The 24,648-nt window shown below is 39.5% G+C and overlaps 1 protein-coding gene and 1 pseudogene across 2 annotated transcripts; both read right to left on the reverse strand.

Annotated features, from left to right (window-relative positions):
- Positions 1-2,036: 2,036 nt before the first annotated feature.
- On the reverse strand, positions 2,037-3,198 carry LOC147580872 (peptidyl-prolyl cis-trans isomerase FKBP1A-like; annotated as a pseudogene).
- A 922-nt stretch (positions 3,199-4,120) lies between these two features.
- Positions 4,121-23,504, reverse strand: BTNL2 (butyrophilin like 2). 2 transcript variants are annotated; one of them, XM_086706515.1, is made up of 9 exons: positions 23,207-23,504; positions 19,309-19,392; positions 17,052-17,399; positions 15,095-15,376; positions 13,649-13,669; positions 9,938-10,285; positions 8,392-8,673; positions 7,602-7,697; positions 4,121-6,410 (listed from the first exon to the last, which is right to left on the reverse strand). In XM_086706515.1, exons 2-9 carry the CDS (start codon positions 19,385-19,387, stop codon positions 6,403-6,405), a joined length of 1,464 nt encoding a protein of 487 aa, XP_086562641.1. In that variant the 5' UTR covers positions 19,388-19,392; positions 23,207-23,504; the 3' UTR covers positions 4,121-6,402. The 2 variants fall into 2 exon arrangements, with proteins under 2 accessions (XP_086562641.1, XP_086562642.1); XM_086706516.1 differs by lacking the exons at positions 4,121-6,410; positions 7,602-7,697 and having other exon boundaries at positions 8,384-8,673.
- Positions 23,505-24,648: the final 1,144 nt, after the last annotated feature.

Raw genomic sequence — 24,648 nt, forward strand, 5'->3', positions numbered from 1 at the left:
CTGTTACTCCTCCACTCATTTTTTTGTTTTAGAAAGGCCAGCATAAAAGCACTTTTATTGCAATAATAAAACTTGACATGCATATGTAGTGTGGGGAGGTGGGAGTGGGTAGACAGCAATAATTTCTCTCACCAAATCATTATGCAGGACAGCAAAGGGTGAGAGGGGGGAAGAAAAGCAAGGAAACAGATCAGCAGGGGTAGCTGAACATCCAAAACCAGGAGACACTGAAGCTTTTCTCAAGACAACACTCAAGGTTTTGTCATGATGTCTGGACTTTCATTGGATGACTATAACCAGCACCTTCAATTTAAACTCTAAAAAAAATTTTTAACATTTATTTGTTTTTGAGGGGGGGAGGGGCAAACAGGGGAGGGGCAGAGAGAGAGGGAGACACAGAATCCAAAGCAATCTCCAGGCTCTCAGCTGTTAGCACAGAGCCCGACACGGGGCTCAAATCCATGGACGGACCATGAGATCATGACCTGAGTCGAAGTCAGATACCTAATTAACTGACTGAGCCACCCAGACGCCCCATCACTTTAAACTTAAAAAAAATGTTTACTGGGATGCCTGAGTGGCTCCATCGGTTAGGCATCTGACTTTGGCTCAGGTCATGATCTCATGGTTTGTGGGTTTGATCCCTGTGTGGGGTTCTGTGCTGACAGCTTGGAGCCTGGAACCTGCTTTGGATTGTGTGTCTCCCTCTCTCTCTGCTCCTCCTCCGCTTGCACTCTGTCTCTCTCTCTCAAAAATAAATAAAAATGTTAAAAAATTTTTAATAAAATGTTTATTTTGAGAGAGAGAGAGTGGGGGAGGGCCAAGGAGAGATGGAGAGAGAACATCCCAAGCAGGTTCCATGTCATCAACACAGAGCCTGACACAGGGCTCAATCTCATGAAGCATGGTGACCTGAGCCAAAATCAAGAGTCAGACACTCAGCCAACTGGGCCACCCAGGTGTCCTTTCATTTTAAACTTTTGATTAAAGTTCTTACAATTGGGGAAGTAGAGCTTGGATAGCTATGAAATTACAAAAGTCCTGAATATCCATTAGAAAAACCACAGGATGGAAAAAAAATAGTAATAATAAGCCAGGCCACAAAGAAGGTTTCAGAGGTCCCTCCTAGCCTGGGCACAGATACCTGTAGTGTCCAGCAACTCAGTGAGAATGATCTGCCTATGGCCCAGCAATAGCGCTGCTAGGAATTTACCCAAGGGATACAGGAGTGCTGATGCATAGGGCCACATGTACCCGAATGTTTATAGCAGTGCATTCAACAATAGCCAAGTTATGGAAAGAGCCTAAATGTCCATCAGCTGATGAATGGATGAATGATGAATGAATGAAGAAGATGTGGTTTATATATACAATGGAATACTACTTGGCAATGAGAAAGAATGAAATCATGCCATTTGCAGCAACATGGATGGAACTGGAAGGTATTATGCTAAGTGAGATAAATCAGTCAGAGAAGGACAGATATCATATGTTTTCACTCATATGTGGATCTTGAGAAACTTAACAGAAGACCATGGGGGAAGGGAAGGGGAAAAAATTAATTACAAACAAACTGAGAGGGAGGGAGGCAAATCACAAGAGACTCTTGAATACAGATAACAAACTGAGAGTGGATGGGGGATGGGAGAGAGGGGGCAATGGGTGATGGGCATTGAGGAGAACACTTGTTGGGATGAGCACTGGGTGTTATATGTAAGCCAACTTGACAATAAATTGTATTTAAAAAACCAAAACCAAACAAACAAACAAAAAGGCACAGGGTTTAACGGGAGACTGGCATGGTATATTGGAGGCAAGGATCTCCCACTCCCCACTTTAGTTTTAGGTAGGACTTTTAATTTGACCCAAGGACATGTCTCAACTTGGAGAGCAGGCCCTCAATAACACCTCAAATCTGCTATGACTTAGCAGTGCAGCAGCAAGAATGTTTAATATATGACAGATAAAAATTTCATCCAAAATAATAAAATAAAGATTCTTGCATTCTCCCCCACCCAACCCACACCAATTCCTATTCTAAAGTTAACCCATTACCTGTGCTGTTAATACTTGACTAATACTTACATGGAAACTTAGATCCAAAAGACTGAAACTGAACCTTCACCCCAAAAGCAAAAACTAAATAAAATGAGTAACGACATTTATGGCATATAGTTTAGTTCAACACACTTAGGGGAAGAAAGGGAAAGAGCAAAGAGCTGGGTGCCAGAACATATTCAGTCAGGGTCATGTTTATACAGAGTGTTGTGGAATGTCAGAAAAAGCTCCATATGATTCACATGTGCTTCTGGAGGCACTGGATCCCTCCATGACACATCTAAGAATGGGGAGGAGGCCCTGTCATTCCTGTCATTCCAGTTTCAGAAGCTCCATGCAAAAGAGGACAGTAGCATTTGGTGGGATGATGCCTGGGTTCCCCGTGGCACCACACTGTAGAAGTAGTCTAGGGAGACAATTTTACTCTCTGACCCACACTCACCTGGGCAATCCTTTCTTCCCAACCTCGCATCACCTCCTACATGCCTAACATAAATGTCAAGGGATTGTTTCTATCCTGGGAAGAATACAATTTTTTTCCATCTTCAAGTATCATTGGGTAGTGCACCACATATGTCTGACCATGCTTGGACAAGGTTCACCCACCTCCAGGGGAGATGGTCTCCTCCTGCACTCCCATGCCTGCAGCAGAGGCTGGGCAGACAGGCAGACCCACTGTGGACCTGGGGGGCAGCTCCCTGCCTCTGAAATGTTGTTTTCATTGTGGTGGTGGTGGTGTTAAGTAAGCTCTAATGAAGTCAGGACTCTGAGATTAAGAGTCATATGCTTCACCACTGAGCCAGCCAGGCGCCCCTATTCCTCCACTCATTTTAATGGGTTTTGTCCTTCTAAGCTTAGATCTTAAAGAACATAGGCTAGAGGTGGCAATGAAAGAAAATATGAAGGCTAATTTTCTGCTGGGATCACAATTGTAGAAATGTGAGGGGTAGCATCCTCCATCATATCCTCATTTCTGCTATGAGTAAATCAATGAGCAATGAAGGATCTCCAAGTAGCCCATAGTTCCTGACAAAGTAGTGACCTTGAATTCACCATCTGACTCCATCAATTAATTATTTATTGCTGGACCACTCTGGCAATCCCATTCTGAATAGAGCCTAGAAAGGAATGATAAGACATTCAAAAAACAAAGAGACACCTTACTAGAAAAAAAAAAATATCTAGGGGCGCCTGGGTGGCGCAGTCGGTTGAGCGTCCGACTTCAGCCAGGTCACGATCTCGCGGTCCGTGAGTTCGAGCCCCGCGTCAGGCTCTGGGCTGATGGCTCAGAGCCTGGAGCCTGTTTCCGATTCTGTGTCTCCCTCTCTCTCTGCCCCTCCCCCGTTCATGCTCTGTCTCTCTCTGTCCCAAAAATAAATAAACGTTGAAAAAAAAAATATCTTAGGGCAGGAATGAGCCTTACTAATCACTTTATCTCTACAGCTGACCGCAGTGCATTATACAGATAAAATATCTTATAAATATCCTGTTTATGAATCTATTCCTCTATTTCATAAATGTTTATTGATCAACTAATATATGTCACTTTTTGTGAGGACACACACACACACACACACACACACACACAATCACTGCCCTAATGGAACTGAAAGTCTCTGGTTTCCTCTAGTCCTCTCCTTTAAATTGAGATCCATCCAATCTGTACATCTCTTCTGAGAGTCCCCATGCTTTTCATGACTACGACCAGCTACCTATGCATCAGGAGTGTCAGGGAACAGGATCCTTGATGGCCAATCCATCCATCAGCCACAGTGATGGCTCAATGATTGGGGTGTTTTAGTCAAGCCACCAATCATTCTCCTTCCCCATGATTTTCCCAAGTGGCATTGGAACTGAGAAAATAAATTAATCCCCAATTTGGTGAGCTAAAGAAAAACAGGTTTCTTAATACATAGTGAAAGAATGTGACTGATAAAAAACACATTTTCTTGAGACCTTCCTAGGGAAAACCTATATGTTTATATATAGGGCTGGCACAAGTACATAAAACTAACAAGCAAAAAGACTGATCAGGAAGGAAGACAAAAAATAAATAAATAAAGGGATAGTTAACTTTCAGACTTTATTAGACAAAACATTTTAAATTATATTAGATCAAAATAGAGTAACATTAAAAATATTTTAAGGCAAAACTAACATATCTACTAATAAGTTTGTATTCAAAATATAGAGTATATCAGGGTATATTAATGTACCAAAAATGGTAAGTCATTGGCCAAACCCTACAGAATGTACACCACAAAAAGTGAACCCTGATGTGAACCCTACCTATGAACTGTAGTTGGAAATAATGCATCAATATCAATTCATCTGTTGTAACAAATGTACTACACCAGTGCAAGGTATTAATAGTAGAGGAAATTGTGAGGAAAGAGAGGAGGGATATGAGAATGCTCTGAATTTTCCACTCAATTTTGTAGTAAAACTAAAACAGCTCTTAAAAAAATAAAATTTTTTAACAGAAAAAAGGAATGAAGTACTGGTACATGCTACAACATGGATGAACCTTAAAAACACTATGCTAAGTAAAAAAAAAAAAAAAAAAAAAAAAAAAAAAAAAAAAAAAAGCCAGACACTAAAAACAAAATCCATATATTTTACAATTCCATTTATATGAAATATCTAGTATAGGCAAATTCATAGGGACAGAAAGTAGATTAGTGAGATTAGTGGTTTCCAAAGGCTGGGGAGAGGAGAATATGGATAGTGACTGCTTAATCGTTATAGAGTTTTCTTCTGGAACAATATTCTAGAACTGGATGCTGAAGATGGCTGCACAAAATTATGAAGGCATAAATACCACTGAATTGTATACTTTAAAATGGCTAAAAGAATAAGTTTTGTGTTATGTGTATTTCACAACTGAAAAATTTAAAACTAAGTAATATAAATGTGTAAATACCAGTGGGAGAATAATACATAGTTTCAAACATAAATGTATGACTTAAAAAAAAAAAAAAAAGAGAAAAAAAATACTATGAGCCTAAAGAGACTCTCCAGGATGCAACAAATGAATGATTTTCAAAGGACAGTGATTACTGTGATGGCTGTCATCCTAAAAAACAGCAGAGTGCCATTAGTAGGCATTCCTCATTGTCACTTCAGAAGACTTTAAGACTTTTTCCAAGTCTTCCCTTTTCCAGAGTCTCTCCTCTTCCACATGTAGCTTCTCTTCTTTAATTCATTATGACTTTAAAAAAATTTTGCTATGTGTTGCATTTATCACTTATGTATATTTATCTTGGAATTATAAATTTTAATTGTGCACTTTTTTTACTCTAAAAATAAAACTGATATCTTCATATACATGACACAATGATTTTTTCTCTTTTTTTCCTTTTATTGTTAAATAATTGACATATATCACTATATAAGAGTAAGGTCCACGGCATGATGATTCATTTTGTATATATTGTGGAAATGTTTACCACACTAGGTTTGGTTAACATCTATCATCTCATATAGATACAATGAAAAGAAATTAATTTTTTTCTTGGACTAGAATTTCTTTTACTTAAATTTTTTTTATTTGAGGAAAGTTGACACACAATGTTACATTAATTTCAGGTTTACAACATGGTGATTCAACAAGTCTGTATATTATGCTATGCTCACCATATGTCACCATACAATACTATTGTAGTATTATTGACTGTATTTCCTATGGTGTACCTTTAATTTTTGTACTTATTCATTCCGTAACTGCAAACCTATGTCTCCCACTCCCCTTCACCCATTTTGCTCATACCGCTACCCCTTCTCTATGGTAACCATCAGTTTGTTCTCTGTATTCATAGATCTGATTCTGCTTTTTGTTTATTTATTCATTTGTTTTGCTTTTGGATTCCACATATAAATTAAATCATATGGCATTTGTCTTGGACTAGAATTTCTGAAAAATTTTTTCACTCCAAGTTCTCTATTAACTTTTTGAAAAAGTCTGGAACAGGAATTCCACATTTCATATGATATTCAAGATTATATCTCAGTTATCATATTTTTCTCTTTCCATTTAGCTGTATTTTCTCTTACTCTTTTCAGCAGTATTTTTCATTTACTTAGCCCCACTTGGAAAATTGTCACCTTCGTAAAGAAACGTATCAAATAATAATTCCTTGCATTTCCTCCTATAGGCCTAATTGCATTTCCCGTTGGATTTTCTAAGAATCTTTGGTCATCACATATCAGGTTGTGATGAGTGGCAGGATATCAGACAGCTTGGGAGAGGATAGTTCTCTGAAGGATCAGTCTCCAGATCAGATTTGAAGCCAGACTGACATTAAAGCATCTTGATTTGGTAGCTTGACGATGGTGTGAAACCTTTCAAGCAGCTGGTAAAAGGAGAAGAGCTGGGACTTAGAATATAATCCTTGTTTCCAGAATCCAAGGTTGTTATTTCCCTTGGAGATGTTGCAAAATTTCATGGGTGCAGGAAAGATGTCAGGAGAACCCACATTAAAGGATCAAAGAATGAAAATGAAGAAGGAGTGTAGTTTCAGAGAAGAAAACTTGGGGAAAAGTGTAGATAGAGCACTTGTTGGTCATATTATAAAAGTAAAGGTATCCAGAGGCTCTTCAAGGGAGATTCTGACCCATCCTGGAGCCATGGAGAGGACGCTTGGAAGAAAGGTAATGGCCCCGTACTGGTTTCTATAGTGACTCATTGCCTGAACACATTCTCAGGTAACACAGGGATGACTCCCTTGCTACATTATCCTTGACAACACCTGAGACCCATACTGTCTTGTCCCCAACCTCCACCTCACAGTACCACTTCCCTCACATGAGCCCCTCCTGGCTTGGCACATTGAGCAAGTTGTCAAATCTCCATAGGATGTATGGCTGCATGAGTGTTCAGGGGTCACATGCTTGTTCTCCTCAGAAAGTATCATTCTGGGTGAGCTCTATTTGGATCCAATGTCATGTTCATTATAGAGAAAGAAAATCCATTATGATAATAATCAATGTGGAGAGTATTTTAAAATATAAATTTCATTACATTAACATCCAAACAGGCAAACCAAAGTTACAGTGACATAAGAAATTTGAAGTGAAGAAACTTTATAGGGCACAAAAAACAATCTCTATGTCAACACATAAGGGCCCTTTATCCACAGAACAAGAACCACCAATAAGTGAGTCACCATATTTTTAAAGATCTTAGTGAAATGTTCATGCCAACAGAACCTCAGTCAAGTCTCAGCTATCAGTCTTGAAAGCATAGATGACTATGCTACTTTTTTCATCCTCTCCTTAACTAGATCACTTGGGAATGTTCCTAGTGGGATCCAATTATTGTCTTTTAATTCTTTTGCTACTTTTATCACTGTAAACTCTGATATCAGTCAACACCAATCCTCCATTACATGAATGTAAAACCATGGACCTTATGTTTCATTAATTACTGAATGTTCACTGAAAGCCTCCCCTATGCGGTTGCTGAAAAGAGAGGCTAGGGAAAGTGCACAGCAAGGTTCCCATTACGAAGTATGCTCCATACCATTTCTATTTACCTGACTTACCTTTTTTATAGCTCTTCCTCATGACCAGGCCTACAGCTGCAGCAAGAAGCAATCCACAAATAAGCACTGTCTTCCATGAAAAAGTCATCATGGACTCTAAAATGGAAAACCCATAAGCTCATTAAGTCATGAACCTGGGAAAATTCAAAGATTGTTCTTTTTATCTGAACAACTCCTGGGCTAGAAAGGAGGATGAGAAGTGGGTCTCTCAAGGAGATAGCTGGTCAGTTCCTCCCTGCTCTGCAGAAGCTGAGGAGAGACCCAAAGTTTATGCTAGCTTTATTGTTTGCTCCTGTCAGAAATACACACACACACACACACACACACACACACACACACACACATTTCTTTCCCTTCTCTTTTCCAATTATATCACCATCGTTGGAGTAATGAGGGTAACAAAAGGATAAAATTATTTAATCCACAGGCATGAAGATGATGTTAAGGAAAACTAGTTTCTAATTCTGAAGATAATCCGCAATAAAGAAAAAAAGAACACCAAGAGTGATATTGTTTTTACATCAGAAGAAAAGACTTTGTCCTTAGAGTAACAGTAGAGTCAATTCTTAAAAGTTAGTGTATACACAACAATATAACCTTAGGACTTTAGTCAAGGGATATCGATAGGAACTCCAGGTGTCCTGAAGACCAGTTTTGCAAGAGATAGTGGAGACTTTACCAGAGAGAATAAAATAAAAATTAAAATATGGTAGAGCAATAAAATAAGTAAGTCTGCATTTGTCTTCACATTTATTTTCCACAGTTGAGAGGAACACATGGAGTCACCAACCTGAGAGAGAAAAAGTTGCCATTTTCTCCTCACCAAGAAGGGGGTTGCTAATGGAGCAGGTTACATTCACAATAAAGCTGTTTGTGACCAATAGAGATGTCTTCACATGGAAAAGCCCATGACTTCCTTGAGTCAGAACCTCTGAAAATGATGGTATTATCTTTGCTTCCATGTCCTTCCACTGCACATGGGGCTGTGGGAACCACCCTTCTGAACTGCACATCAACTCTATTTCTCCATCCTTCTGTCCTATTATGGTAATCAGCGGGGAAGAACCTAGACCTGGGGAATAAAGATCAAGGAACAAAACCTCAAGTATCTGCCAAGTGGTTATATGGCCAGTAACTTCACTGAGAGGAAAGAGCTTGGCAAGTCAAAGGTTTGGGAAGAGAACAAAGCTTATAGTGGAATTATATTCCACTGAGAGATGACATTGGCTGGAGTGGTTTATTGTTTTGTTTTTTTATTTTTTGTCTTCCTAAATTCAATCCTCAGAGAGAGTCAGAGGAACAATAAATTTTAAATCCAATCTTTTCTAGGGGCGCCTGGGTGGCGCAGTCGGTTAAGTGTCCGACTTCAGCCAGGTCACGATCTCGCGGTCCGTGAGTTCGAGCCCCGCGTCAGGCTCTGGGCTGATGGCTCGGAGCCTGGAGCCTGTTTCCGATTCTGTGTCTCCCTCTCTCTCTGCCCCTCCCCCGTTCATGCTCTGTCTCTCTCTGTCCCAAAAATAAATAAACGTTGGAAAAAAAAATTTAAAAAAATAAAATAAAATAAATCCAATCTTTTCTGTATCTGTGAACAAAATAAGTTTGACCATGACACAAATCTCATGGACAGGATAAAAGAAAATGATTAAGAGAATATTCTTAAAGATCAAGATTTGAGAAATATGTGTGTCCAGTGGCAGAAAATGATGGAGTCCATTTAACTTCTCAACGTGTGCCCCTATGGATATGTCATGAATATGTTTATGAACGGAGACACAAAATCAATGAGAGAAACAAATCACTTATCTAAGATGTTGACCTGTGTCTTCAATGGCATTTGCTAACCTTGAAAAATCAATTCTAACTCATAATATAAGCAGTGGGAAATTATCATTCAGGGAGTGATTTTGTCTTTCCTCTTCCATCCTGCCAATTCTGTTGATACTTATTATTTTAACTGATATGTGGATCTAGTTTAATCTTCGCACAGTTATACTTCCTAGTAACTACACATTTTCCAGAATTTTAATAATACTCTGTGAAATAATTAGTTTTGTGTAAAGTTATGGAGTAAAATTCTCCAGTTTTAGTAAACATGTGGTCATTCTATGGAGATCCTGGTAAGTGCACAGATTTTATACCCAGAGAATTAAATCTGGTTCATTTGAGTTTGTGAACTTATAAGTATGTACTACAGTTCCTGTGCATCAGAGTGTTCAATATAAATTTGACAAATGAATGGTCATTCAGAAAACTTCAGGTACCAGGGAAATTTCCAGGAACTAGCATGTTAAAGCAGTAGGAACAGAGGTTGAAACCAAAACATCTGGAATCCTTACCTACTATCTTCAGATCCAAACTCGCCTCCTGGTAGACACCATCTTTTTCAAAACGGCACCAGTACTGCCCGTTATCTGACGTTGTGGCGTTGTGTATCTGCAGGGTCAGTCTCCCCTCATTGATGGCATCACTCACCAAGGCTGTCCTCCCTCTATATTCTGTCATCTGCTCTTCAGTCACATGTTCCCCATCCGCATACACATAAACAGCAGGATAATGGTGTGATTGGAGCCACCTCACCTCCATGCTTTGTGCATTAGTCTTGGGGGACAGACAACAGGTTAGTTGTATGTCTTCTCCCACTCTGACAAGGATGGGCTGGGAAGGTCCAATCACTTTTAAGGAAGCTATGAAATACAGCAGACAAAACACAATGAAAGAAACAAAATGAAACAAATAGTGCCATCAGTAAGAACATCTCCAGTGGTGTTTAGAACCCATGGGCATCCCAGGGAAGCTGTGAGGCACAAGGTCATCCTTTAGAGAGGGGGAAGTTTGGTGGAATCAGGATAGAGGTTGTCCCTGTCCAAGGTAGAACCATCCCATGATGTGTGTCAGTCTGAAAAAAAAAAGAACTACTAATGGAACTCACACCTGCCCTTACTTATAATTTTATTCAGATTACACCCCAATAAAATAATTTTGCAATTACTACTTCTAGAATAAAATTAGTATTTTATCACTTCACATCTATATGACCTCTTTAAACTACTCAATCTGTGTATGCCTCAGTTTCTTAAACTGTAAAATAAGTATATCACTATCAAAATAATAAGATTGTTCTGGAGTTATACACAAAAATCTATATAAACCTCTTGGATGATCAAACAATGTGAGTGGAGGCATGCAGACCGTGAGACTCAAGGGCACCGTAACCATTCTTTCTGTTTTGATAATGAGAAGGGATAAGAATGAGTGTCACGTGGATTTTTAGTAATGAAATATCAAGAAACCTTCCCCTGGTTTGATTTTTATAACACCTTATAAGGCATTATATTTTAGTTCCCTGAGGTCCCACATATGTGGAATTCTAAACACACATCAGGTTCAATGTCATCAGATTATTTTGCGAAGCATTATAAGATCAAGAATTGGGGAGGTTGTTAAAATACAAAACATAAAACAACAACAAATACACAAAAGAGTCCTAATCCTCCCATTGTGAAAATGGGAGATATTCTCTGGTGGCTTTCCCGGACCCAAGCTATGTTACACTTCCAGTTCATCAGGCTCTGACCATGCCAGTTTTGCTTTGTTCTAAATTGAGAGTCAACCTTTTCTATCAAGTGGTAAAAATGTTTTCACATAGGTTGTGATCATTTATAATAGAAATACAGGCATAAATTCGTATATTGTCTGGATGGGAGTCAATGGCAAAAATGTCCTCATTATGTAATTAGCCAAAATCTGCCAGGTACTTCTTTAGAAAGGAAACTGTCAACACAATCCTAATTTTCAGATTATTCCTTTCTATTCTAGCTAAAATTTGGCTCCCAATTATTTCCAGCATTTTGTTTGCTTTATCCTTCAATTTTATCTAAAATAATATTATCTCCGTTGCATATATATCTTTTAAAATCTTAAGGGAAAAGTAGGAGTCAGAAAAAATGAACTAGGGATTAGTCTGCTGCTCTTTCTCTATCCATGTATTTTACAGTAAATTGCTTAATAAAACAGACGATTTCCTTATCTCTATTACCCATATGAGTAGGTGTATCATACATATATGAAACTCCTGTTTTTCCAATATCCAAGTAAAAAATAAAGTTTAAAGTGCAGGAAAAAAATCATGTAGTGCAATCTGTTAATAATTGAGATTCTACTAGAATACAAGTTCCTTGTGAGAAGCTCTACATAATTCCCTTTCTCTATATAGTTTTGTCCATACCCTTCCACACAATTTGTGATGACATATGTTGTTTTGTTTTATGTGGTAGTATTGTATGTATGTTACTGAAATGCCCTCTGAATATTCACTGAAAATTAAATATTCTCTGGAGAGTGCAGTTTACTGCATAATACACCAATTCCTTAAAACCTGATAATCCCATCATATGTCATGTAATCCTCTTTCAATCAGCATATTCAATTAAGTGAAATATATATATATATATATATTGATATTATATAATATTAAGTTAATTATATCATATCATATCCAGACTCTTAGGGCCTGACACTACATTAGAGATTAAATTTAACACGTTCATTCTGAAGATGAGGAAAATAGAGACCAATGATCACCAACCCTCAAAGCTCCTGGAGGTGCAGCCCTGTAATCCCCACCTGACAGGAAGCCAGGGGAGCTCCATATTTTCTTCATGTTTTACTGTGGTCCCAGAAGGTCAGCACAACTAGGAACAGCACAACATCAGATTGCATTTTGTGTGCTGGGTCTGCAATGGACGTGTCAAATAGATTCAGATAACTTGGAGGAGTGACTCTTTACCTAAAGTCTTCCTGGGGGACAGAGAGAGACATATGCCAACCTGCCCCAAACACTGGCTTGACTTTCTGATCTGTAACTAACAATTTTTGTTGGTTAAGGTTTCTGACTGCTCATAAGCAGATACCACCCAGGCAGAAAGGGATCTAACTTAGAAGGTAAGACTCACAGGGGTGAAGTTCTTCTCAGATTGTGGCATTACCTTTGACCTTCCCAAGGCCCTTCCCTTTATCTTTATGGCTCGATAGGGTCGAAAGTGTCACACTAGACTCTGGCAGAGATTGAGGTGTGTTTGCCACCATGATTTTCCTCAAAAATTCCTACATGGACTGAAAAGTATGCTTAAGCTCATCTAATGTGCACATAGGCGCGCGCACACACACACACACACACACACATACATACATTCCTGTAACTGGTGATTTGAGAGAGAGCAGGATATTGATGGAGAAAATAAGTGATACAAGGTCATATGCATCTGGGCAGGGAGCAGGCTGGTTATCATGGTTTGGGAGAAGACATCACAGAAAGGAGGAAGATGGTAAGGAAGTAAAGGAAAAACTGAAAGAGACTCAAATATCAGTTGGTTACTTTTTAAACCATTTATCTTTATCTTAGGTACAGTAAAATAATAATACTGCAGTCCAACTACTAAGTGAAAAAAAGAAACAGAAAAACAGGAAATGATTGATTGACCCAGCACATTGTTCCAGCCTGATCTGGGAAAGTAATGGCTCCCATCCAATAGTGATGAGGCTCCCAACCACTGGGGTAAGGAGAAGGTGCAGAAACCATAGCAGGCCAGAGGGTTAAGGTGATGGGTAGTGACTTCCAGTTACCATGACACTGCCCCTTCACACTAAAATATTTTAAAAGGACCTCCAGAGCCCCACCACCTGTCCTATACCATTCCTTAGACACAAAGGAATGTGTCTAAGGACACCACCCTTTCCTCCAGTCAAATAGAGCAGAGATTATGTCTGTGTCCCTTACGGGTGTCTATCTGAAGCTCACTGGGGTCCCTGTGAACACTTAAAGTCAAAGGTTACACTGTGCAATGGTGCTTGAAGGAGGCTGTGGAGGCCTACATTTGGCTAGTCACCTTTGGTAGTTACTGAACTTGATACTTGGTAAAGTCGTGCCTCAGTTTCTCATCTGGATCACGAGCTGTCATGGTAGATCCTGCTGGCTTTGTCCAGGGATTACCACTTTCCTCTGGGGAGGCAAAGTCTTTTCTACATTTGTGCATCCAATGTCTACTTACCTAGCTCATTCTGGAGTTTCTCTGTAAAAAGAATGAAAATAATATATTAAAGAATTTGATCTAAGGAAAGGAGAAAAACTATTAAAAGAAAAGAAAAAAAGAAAAGAAAAGAAAAGGAAAAGAAAAGAAAAAAGTTCTACTTTGAATTGAAAAGCTGAATTTATAAAAAAGAAATTAAATGCAGAAAAATATTCTTTCCCATAGATCATTTTGTGATCCAGCTGTGTTTCCTTTTTTTTTTTGCACACACACAAAAAATTGTTTGTTTTTCCTGATATTTAACATATTGAAATTTAATATCTTATAAAAATAATACATATTCTTCTTATAAGTGCATGGAAAGTATAAAAATATATGGGCATACACAATTATTACCTCAAATTCCAAACTGATAGATTAAACATATATATAAAGCATTTATATATATAAAGCATGTAATATATATATTCAGCTCCTTTTAACATTCACATGTGGGGGCCCCTGGGTGGCTCAGTCGGTTAAGGGGCTGACTTCAGCTCAGGTTATGATCTCACAGTTTGTGGGTTCGAGGCCTACGTCAGGCTCTGTGCTGACAGCTCAGAGCCTGGAGCCTGCTTTGGATTCTGTGTCTCCCTCTCTCTCTGCCCCTCCCCTGCTCACACTCTGTCTCTCATTCTCAAAAATAAATAAACATTTTAAAAAAGACAAAAAAATTCACATGTAATGTTTACTTTAAATTCTTTCACATATCCATTTATAGGAGTAAGAATAACTATATCTTAATATCTAAATATAAGAAAGTGTCCCAAAGTCTTAGTGCTGTTTTAAGTTATTTAAAAGCCATTATTCTTCACATGATTGTAAATGTTTATAGATAGATAGATACGTAAGTAGGTAGATAGGTATAATCTTCATCATTAATAGTCCATCATGAGGATTTTTCAACCATTAAAATCATTTGAAAATATCATTTTGCATCAATACTATAATTTATAATAACATAAAACACAACACTCCACTGTTGTATTGTGCCTTTTTTGCTGTTTTTGTTGCTATTTATAAATAAGGTTATAGATAAGATGCTATTATGTAAATAGTTGTCTCCATCTCTGATAATCATCACAGGATAGGTTTCCAGAAGTAATTGGCACAATGTGGCATAGGAAAACATTTTAATTGAAAGAATATAGTTTTATTTTCTTTGTCATGTGATGCATACTTGTGAGTAAAGAAAATTAATTCAAAAAGAAAAGGTAGAACTTGAAAATAACTGGAATATCATTCACAATAGCTATTCAATCAAAATATTCAATCAAAATTCCAACCATTAATAGTTTATACCTTTTAATACATATTTTTAAATTTTAGATATTTTCCTTGATAAAAAGAATATTCAGTGCTAAGGAACAGTCCCTTGAACCTTTCTTGTTAATCTGAGCACATTAGTACTAGAGGCAGAGCTCTGACCTGGAATGGAGATGACTGAGCTCTTCTCCTCATTGAGGATAGGGTTGTGGATGAAGCAGGACACGGTCTCCAAAGAGGCATTCCTCACCACAAGAGTGGCTTCCACATAGAACAGGCCGTTCTCATCTTGGATGGAATGCTCAGAGACAGACAGCAACTTCTTTCCTGTGGCATCTTCCCAATAGACCTGGGGCTCTGGGAACCAGCCTTTTGCAGTGCACACAAGCTGGACTCCACTTTCTACAGGTCCCTCCATGTGGATGTAAGGGGAAGATCCCACACCTGTGGAAGGAAGACACAGCCCTGAGGCCTGGAACCCAGGGAGGCACAAATCATAGAAAGTGAGATCCCAGTGACATGGCTTATAGGGAGGGGGCAAGAGTTCATAGGTCTGGGGAGCAAGAAGTAGCCCAAAATCTTCTTCGCATTCAAACTGGAGTTCATATTCACTTTGTTCTCCAGTCTGGATGTATAAACTTTAGCATACGTATTTTTCTTCAGATCCAGACAGAGGAGAATAGAGAAAGGGACATAACGACATTTTGCTTATGTCACTAGTACTGCCAGCAAAGATGTGTTATAATTTATTCATTGAGCTTCCCAATGCCACAAACTCTGTCCGACATTTTAGATGATACCTTGACTCTGATTAATTAGAATGTTTAATAAATATAAAGCCAGAAATCATCTACATGGGGACTATTCTTGCTCCTTGGGGAGCAAGTAGATAACCTGCACATGTAGAATGGGATGCCCCATGAGGAGCTCTTGTTTCTAAATCTTCCTTCCAGTAAATGGGAAAATGTTTTTGAGAAATCCCAGTTATATGTAATCATGAAATTCTTTCTTTATCCAACATCACTCTCAAACCCAAACAAAGGGGTCCCCATAGATGATAATTCTGACTCTATCACTTGCTGGGGGAAAGAGACTCACTCCCTTCACCTAGAGCCCTAGGAAATGTGTGGCTTATTTTCTTTTTTTTTTTCTTTTTTTTTTTTTTTTTGTGTGGCTTATTTTCAAAGGTTCCTGATAGTGAACAGCTGCCTCCCTCTCTTCACATCTCAGAAATACATATGCTCTTTCATCCATCTTCAATCACCTAGAACATAAAAATAATGATCGTAGTTGTAGGTATTAAGAAAAAACAGTGTTAGGGAACATTTTTAGTGTGAGTCAGAGATGGTAACATCTCCAGAGAACTATTTCCCTGAGAAGATAAGTGGATTTGCCTGATTTTCTCATTAGCATATGAGGGAGTTATTCCTGTCAGGGAACCATATGATTATTTACTTTTCAGATGCGTGTTTTTTTCCCTAGCACAAATCGTTTGGTCAATCATCCCCTTTATCTCAACTGTTTCTCACTTTGCTAATACAAGAGCATCACAGTGGGTATGTCCAAATGCGTCTGCAAGTCCTCAATTCATTGAACACTAATATTTGGTAGTCTCCATAAAAGCACAAAGTTCTTAACCACTTTGTTCTCAGCACTAGTTTTCTAACTGGGGGGCATTCCACAATGAAACACAATTTTCACATTTAATTTACTGCATATTGGAGGTCGGGTAGAGAACAACCCATTCCATTGAGATATGACTGCTGGGCAATCAGCTAGACTCACTCAGTGATTGACTTACCCTAACACATTGGCCTGATATACCACAAATCTGTGGCTCAGAAAAAACTGTTAATGACCGGATGTCACAGATTGCCATTCCATTGTCAAGAATAGTCAAAACTGTGTAAGTTAAATTTGAGAAGACTGTTTTAGGTGAGCTTGCTTTGAAGACTTCAGAACTATCTGCCTTCGAATGAAGTCATTCCTCTTCAAATGAAGAGGGCTGGGCATTAGGAATTGCCTTGATGATTAGAAGGTAATTCTTCAACTGGCAATAAGCTTACCACAAGTTAATAAAGCTCTCCTTCCAAGACTCTGTCTTTTCCAAGATATTCACCTGCTACTTCAAGCAACAAGCTTGTTTCTTCATAATAGTTCTTCTCTTGGAAGCAGCACCAGTATTGCCCATTATCAGATGGTCGAATGTTGTTTATCTTCAGAGTCACACTTCCCTCAGGAACATCATCCTTTATCCACTCTACCCTTTCTCTGTACTCCTCCATTTGCATCTCAGTCACATCAGCTCCATCCCACTGTGCAAACACAACTGCGTTGGGATCTGAGCGGTACCATGTCATCTTTGTGGGCATCATGGCCCTCTTGGGAAGGATTTGACAGGTGAGTAGAGCATCTTCCCCAATCCTAGCCAGTATAGGATGCGCAGGACCAATCACTCTCCAGCTATCTACAAAACAGAGTGAAAAAGAGGAATTGGGAAATGTCAGTTGGAAGATTAATATGCTTGCTTTGGGATGTCCAACCTATCAAAATGGAGGCACCTGGAGAAGGAAGGGTTTTATTTTCAGTGTTTTAAAGAAATCTAGCATGATATTTGCACATTTTGCTGTTAAAAAGACAATTTTGTGTATTGAGGAGAACATGCAGTTGAAAAAAATTGAGTGTCAGTACTATATCTGTCACCAGCTGTGTGATTTTGGGGGCGAAGCCATTATATCCAGTGAGATTTGAGATTTGGAATCTCAAGTTCTTCTCCTTTAAGATACTAAAGCTACAATTTCTGGGTTGTTTTATTCTCAAATAAGTTAATGTATAAATTGATTTTTCACATCGGGAACATTGTCAGTGATTTATTTTATATTTTATAGTAAGTGATTTTACTCTATACTGTTAATGACTGCTTTCATAATCATTTTTCCTAAAATTTAGGTAATAAATTCATTCATTAGATTTTTCAGCTTTTCAGGATTTCTCTGGTCCTAGGTAAGGAACTGGGATTATTTTTTAACTTTAAACAATTTTTGGTCTGGAGTAGGCAAGATTCCAGTTACTGGAGCTATGTATGTACAATTCAGTTTTTTCAAGCGCATTTTGTGGTGGAGTAAGGGCAGTGTTTTGTCTAGAGAGTCTGAGCCTTTTAATCAAATTTTGAGTCATGTTTGACCTCTTTGTTGTTATCTACAAATTGAAGAGATATTTAATAATTCTATTTGTTACTAAGTTTAATAATCTCATAAGTCATGTTATTATATTCTTTCTTATCCTAAAATGCTCTGGGGCCATTTTCACTTTCTCTGCCACATCCAATCATCCTAAAAAGGAGCTTCAACTCTCTCACTTGCTGATCAATATCAAGTCAAAAATCACTATAGAACTGAATGGAGATGTGCTTGCGTTCTTCATTTATGGAATCCAAATATGAAGCTAGATCTGAACTCATTCCATCTAATTGACATCTTTTACAGGTTAAGAAATTGCATTACACAGAGGGCAGGGCATCCCCACATCACATCACATAGTTTCTGGCAGCAATCAGTCTGGTGCCTGTGCCTTCTGGTGCCCTGTCTAATATGTTTTCCACTTCTGCATGCTGCATTTTCCTTGGGCCTCTGACATTTCCCTCTGACACCTAATTTTCATAATCTTTTTTATTTTTTTATTTTTTTAATGTTTATTTTATTTTTGAGACAGGGAGAGACAGAGCATGAACAGGGGAGGGTCAGAGAGAGAGGGAGACACAGAATCCAAAGCAGGCTCCAGGCTCTGAGCGGTCAGCACAGAGCCCGATGCGGGGCTCGAACTCACGGACCGCGAGATCGTGACCTGAGCTGAAGTTGGATGCTTAACCGACTGAGCCACACAGGCGCCCCCATAATCTTTTTTAAAGATACAATTCAGCTACTGAGATTTCAAAATCCATTTCTTGGAAATCTCTTCTATTTCTTGTTTCCAAGTATTTTCATGCTGTTTAATTTATGCTAAGAAGCAGTCGATTGTCTTGTCTCCAAAGTGCTGTCTTGCATGGAAGCAGGAAGGTGGATGAATATCTTAATGTGTTCCTGGTAGTATTTTATGTGAAGCCTCATTTAATCCTAAAGTCTGTCCTAGCCTATAAGACACAGATATACTGTTATTCTTATCATAGAGACAAGGAAACTAAGGGAGAAGGTACTCAAGTAACTTCCCAAAGATAGCACAGCTGGAAGTGGAGGACCCTTTTTGGAACATAGATGCTTTGGTTCCTGGATCCCCAGTCCTAATATTGTCCTAGCCCTTTTGACTTGGAACTCTGCATGTTGACTGTATCGCTGGGACATTTGGGAATACAGTAAAAGGAAGAAGGGCATTCATTGTACCTGGCTGCCTCATGGTGAACAGTACGAAGAAGAAAGAGGCAACCACACCAGACAGACTGTATCCTGGAAAATCCACCATTCTCCCTGGAGCAAACACAAGAGAAAAATATGAGTACACTGTCATGGAGCAAACTCACTCTGTGGTTTCCAATAATTACACAGTCACAACAAGGAATCAACATCAACCCCTCCACAATCAAACAAGGAAACGGACTTGACACCATTTCTCTGCAGTTACCGTTCATTTCTGACCCCTTATGTCAGGTGGGGTACTTTAATCAATTTTTTTAGGCCTGAGGGAAGATTTCTGATTGAAATGAAAAGCCCTCCTGAGCTAAAGGGACAATAATATTTCCATGTTTTAAAAAATCTCCTAACGTCCATTTATTCTGAGCATGTAGAAATTTTTTTTAATTTTAATTTTAATTTTTTAAAATTTACATCCAAATTAGTTAGCATATAGTGAAGCAATGATTTCAGGAGTAGATTCCTTAATGCCCCTTACCCATTTAGTCCATCCGCCCTCCCACCACCCCTCCAGCAACCCTCAGTTTCTTCTCCATATTTATGAGTCTTTTATGTTTTGTTCCCCTCCCTGTTTTTATATTATTTTTGTTTCCCTTCCCTTATGTTCACCTGTTTTGTCTCTTAAAGTCCTCATATGAGTGAAGTTATATGATTTTTGTCTTTCTCTGAGTGACTAATTTCACTTAGCATAATACCCTCCAGTTCCATCCACGTAGTTTCAAATGGCAAGATTTCATTCTTTTTGATTACCAAGTAATACTCCACTGTATATATATATACCACATCTTCTTTATCCATTCATCCATCGATGGACATTTGGGCTCCGCATCCTCACTCTGCAGCCAGGAAGCCATTGCTAGTGCCTTGGGAGAACCCAGGGGCAGGACACGCTTTGGAAAATGAAGGACAGAGTGGTGGAAATAGGGCTACAGAAGGAGACCACCAAGGAAACCACCCTAAATGGGTGTCATCTTTCAGTGTCATCTTGAAATACACAGGAATAAGTATAAGAAATAGTGCAACTGCAGAGGTTGGCGAACCCAACATGCCCATTGTACCAGCATTATAAAAATACTTCCACCAACTAAAAAGCTTTAAAATTACTAGGACAAAAATAGAAGGCTAGCTTTAGTTCTGAAAACTGAAAAATTCAGAGTGAAAGCAGCATAAGACTCATTCCATCTGATACATCAAATATCTTATTGCTTCACACCAAACTGGAAGAACCTGCTTAGGAGCAACCATAAACCAGGTATTGCTTCTCTTTCTCTTAATGCCAGTTAAGATTCTACAGGGCAGGGAAAGCAACATTCACTCAAATAGAGATTATAAACCAAGTGTTTCCGGAGATGATTTATACTTTATTATGACTGCTCGTTGTTTAAAATGATGCACACTTTCATCTAAAACATCTTTAGGGAGGGGGTGCCTGGCTGGCTCAGTCAGTAAAGTGTCAGACTCTGGCCCAGAACATGCTCTTCGGGCTTGTGACTTCAAGCCCCGCTGTGGGCTCTGTGCTGACAACTCAGAGCCTGGAGCCTGCTTCAAATTCTGTGTCTCTGTCTCTCTCTTTCTCTCTTTCTCTCTCTCTGCCCCTCCCCTGATCACACTCTGTCTCTATCTCTCTCAAAAATAAATAAACATTAAAAAAATGTAAATACCTTTAGGGAAACTGATACAAGCCCAGTCACAACATGAAGATCTAAAAGAGCACTCAAGTATCAATATGAAAATGGGGCCAGGTGTTAGAAGACAGCATAGACCATCTGTTGCTCAGCTGCTTGAAACATTATCAGTCACTTCCCCTCTGAATGAAGGAGATTGCCTGTGCCCCCTCTTGTGAAAAGCAGATACATTTTGTTCCGCCAAGAAAGAGCAAATAAAACCTGTCAAGTTCATGCTAAGCACCATGGCTCAGTCATGTGAACTGAGAAGGACCCGCACTTGCTACAAATCAGTTTATAGATTTGTGTTCCTTTAGGCCTTTCACGTTAAAGCAGGGGGGAAACCTACAAATGCAACCAGAAAAAAACTGCCCAAATTAATGAAGCTTTCAAAAAAATTTTAACGTTTATTTCTGAGAGAGAGGGAGAGACAGACCGTGAGTGGGGGAGGGGTAGAGAGAGAGGGAGACACAGAATCCCCAGCAGGCTCCAGACTCCCAGCTGTCAGCACAGAGCCCAACACAGGTCTGGAAATCACGAACCATGAGATCCTGACCGGAGCTGAAGTCAGATGCTTAACTGACTGAGACACCCTGATGCCCCTGAGACTTTTGAAGAGAATGGTGAAAATGTGTCTTAACCTTCAATGGTGCTCAGAGAGAAATTCATGAGCGAGTATAAATGGAGAGAATGACTGCCTTAGACCAGGGTTCTGAATGGGAAAGGTAACAATCTTGCCCTTAGAGAGTCTTTGGCAATGTCTGCAGAAATTTTTGGTGGTCACAACTGGGGGAAGGGGGCACCCGATGAGCTGCTAAACACCATACAATTCACAGGAAAGAATTATCCAACTTAAAATGTCAACAGTGCCGAGGGAAAACACTGTCATGGACCATCTGCTGTCAGTATGCGGAAAATCTCTGGCAGATTTTTTGTATATAAATACATGGACTTACACTGCAAACTTTAAATTAAAACATTTTTTAAATTTTTTTTTTCCAACGTTTATTTATTTTTGGGACAGAGAGAGACAGAGCATGAACGGGCGAAGGGCAGAGAGAGAGGGAGACACAGAATCGGAAACAGGCTCCAGGCTCTGAGCCATCAGCCCAGAGCCCGACGCAGGGCTCGAACTCCCGGACCGCGAGATCGTGACCTGGCTGAAGTCGGACGCTTAACCGACTGTGCCACCCAGGCGCCCCTAAATTAAAACATTTTTATTACAAGGTTTTTTACATCTCAATTTTACCATTCGAACATAGGCCAGGAATCTTTTGAAATTGCCATTGCTACTAAATATGGTAAACTTTGGTATTCCCAAGAGATGTGGTCTAATTTGTGTATGTATCATCGAATTCTTAAAAGCCTATGTTTCATTTAATTTTCTGGATAAAGTATAAGTATTAAGCTGCAATGATAAATGAGTGATAAGTGGCGGTTTGTGTTGAGGAATTTGGTGAGTGACAATTCCGAATTCTGCGACCTATGTGTGCACTATTAAAATTCACACCAAAGAAAATGACAAATTACTACATATTTGGGTCTTTAGAGGGTTTTTTTGTTGTTGTTTTGGTTTGTTTTTTTCAGTAAAAGACCTCAAATGTTAAATTCGCAAAACGCCAAGTAATTACAGTAATTAACTGGTGAGAATGAATTTATTCAGTCCACAAAGTTTGAAGTTTATATATCTATATAAGTTTTAAAAATAGATATAACTGATGATATGTTACACATTTTTATAGAAGGAAAGCAAGGTAAAATAAGAATTCTAGGAGACAAAGTGACTTTGTGTTTACTTCTATGACCTTGAGAATCTCACTCTATTTTCTTGAACTTCTCCATTCTCTCCTCTCTGATGGAGATACTCATTCCTAACATTTGTTCAGCTGTATCATCGCCACAACAGACAAGTGAGGCCCAGAGACACAAGCACAATATCACGCACAAGTTAATAACGTGATCCTGCTGTTCTGAGTTTAATCTAGTGCCCTCACCCGGCCTGCGGCACAGCAGTATCACATAAACTACAGCAGGACTTTGAAAAGCACGGAGTTGGGTATGAGTGTCAGATGCAAGTGAAAGGTATTAAGGCAAGCGGCAGAATTTCGCTGTGGGCGCTGACTGTCCACATATCCCATTTCCTCATCTTAGTCGACTTCCCCAACTTCCCCTGGCCATCCTGGCCAGGGACGCAGCAAGCCACTCACGTGTCTCTTTTCTCCTTCAGGGTGAGACTGGGGGCTGCTGGGTCTTCTCAGTTGGTCTCAGGTGTACCCTTCATCCACGTGCAGGTGTCCAAAGGCAGGTCAGGGTCCTGGGGTGCTGACCGGAGGGAGAACTGAGGGACAGCCAGACGGCATGGAGGTGGCCTCGGGTACCCCTGGCTTAGGGTGAAGGGGGATTTGTGCCACTTCACCCAAGCTCAAGGGACAGCCGGGTCCTGGAGGCCCACCCTGAAAATGGATTGCAATCAGAATAGCATTTTCACCTCCTACCAGCTGTAATCCCCGGAAAAGTGAAACTCAGACGAGTGGACTTTGACTGGGTTTAGTTGCAGCCAAAACTGTGACATTAGCACTCCACCAACCCCTGAAAGCCATGGCACTACTACTGGGCCCCATTTGACACACTAAGTGTGCGCTGTCTCCGGCAGGTCCTCACACAGCCCCTGGCACTGGTGGTCTGTCCTCACCCTTCCTTCCACCTCCCATATATCAGGGGTCCCCCTCCCCCCCCCCCCCACTTAGTGTCAAGTTTGCACCTAAATGCAGTTTGCTAGGGCTTAGAGTTAGAAGAAAGACTGAATAGCAAATGTCCCATCCTTCGTTTTCCTGGGGAGAAAACAGAGGCCAGAAAGGGATTACCCTCCCCAGCTTCACAGCACCCAGCCAAGGTCTCATATGTGCAAGTTTACTGCTCTTTTCATCTTGGTTCTTTGTCCCTTTTTGCTGAGTCAGATATTGACTCTCAGATACTAAGGAAATTTAATAAGCTTCTCAACCAAATGCTTGGGCACAAAAATTATAACGATAAAGGCTACAGGCACATTTTGGGGGGGGGGAGGTGTATTCTTGTTTAGGTTAGATTTTCCTTTAAATTCTCCTAAGTCAGTTTTTTAATCAAAGTACAGGTCCTCCTGGGGTTCTGCAGAGACATTCTCAGGGATTCAGGAATTCTCCAGAATAATTTAAAATTTAATTTTAGATGTTCATTTCAGTATAAAATATAAGCATTTCTGATATTATGATATAACAAGATTTGAGCTGATTTTTTTTCCCCTGAAGTGTCTTCTCCTCCCCTGTTATCATAAGCCCATATTTGGGCACCTAACTTGATGTTGTTATCTCTAATATAAGATTTTTTCCCCTTCATCCTTCAGTGTAGATGAAGAGTCTTTCCACTGTGGAGAATGAGAGCTTCGAAGAAGAGAGAAAAATAATTAAGCATTGCCAAGCATCTCTTTACTCTTTCTATGTATCTGTTAGGTAAATGTGGCAAGTGCCCCACTTTACCTCTGGTTCCCAGAATGGCTGCTGTGCCACAGACTTCCCTCTCCCAAAATAACACGGAAGCAGCAAAGGAAAGTCACCCAAGGTAAGAAGAGGTAGGCCTTGTAAGGCTCAAATATTGGAAGGAATTTTGCTACCTA

Source organism: Puma concolor, chromosome B2 (genome assembly GCF_028749965.1).
Source record: "Puma concolor isolate L17-30 chromosome B2, mPumCon1.1.hap2, whole genome shotgun sequence".
Lineage (NCBI taxonomy): Eukaryota > Metazoa > Chordata > Mammalia > Carnivora > Felidae > Puma > Puma concolor.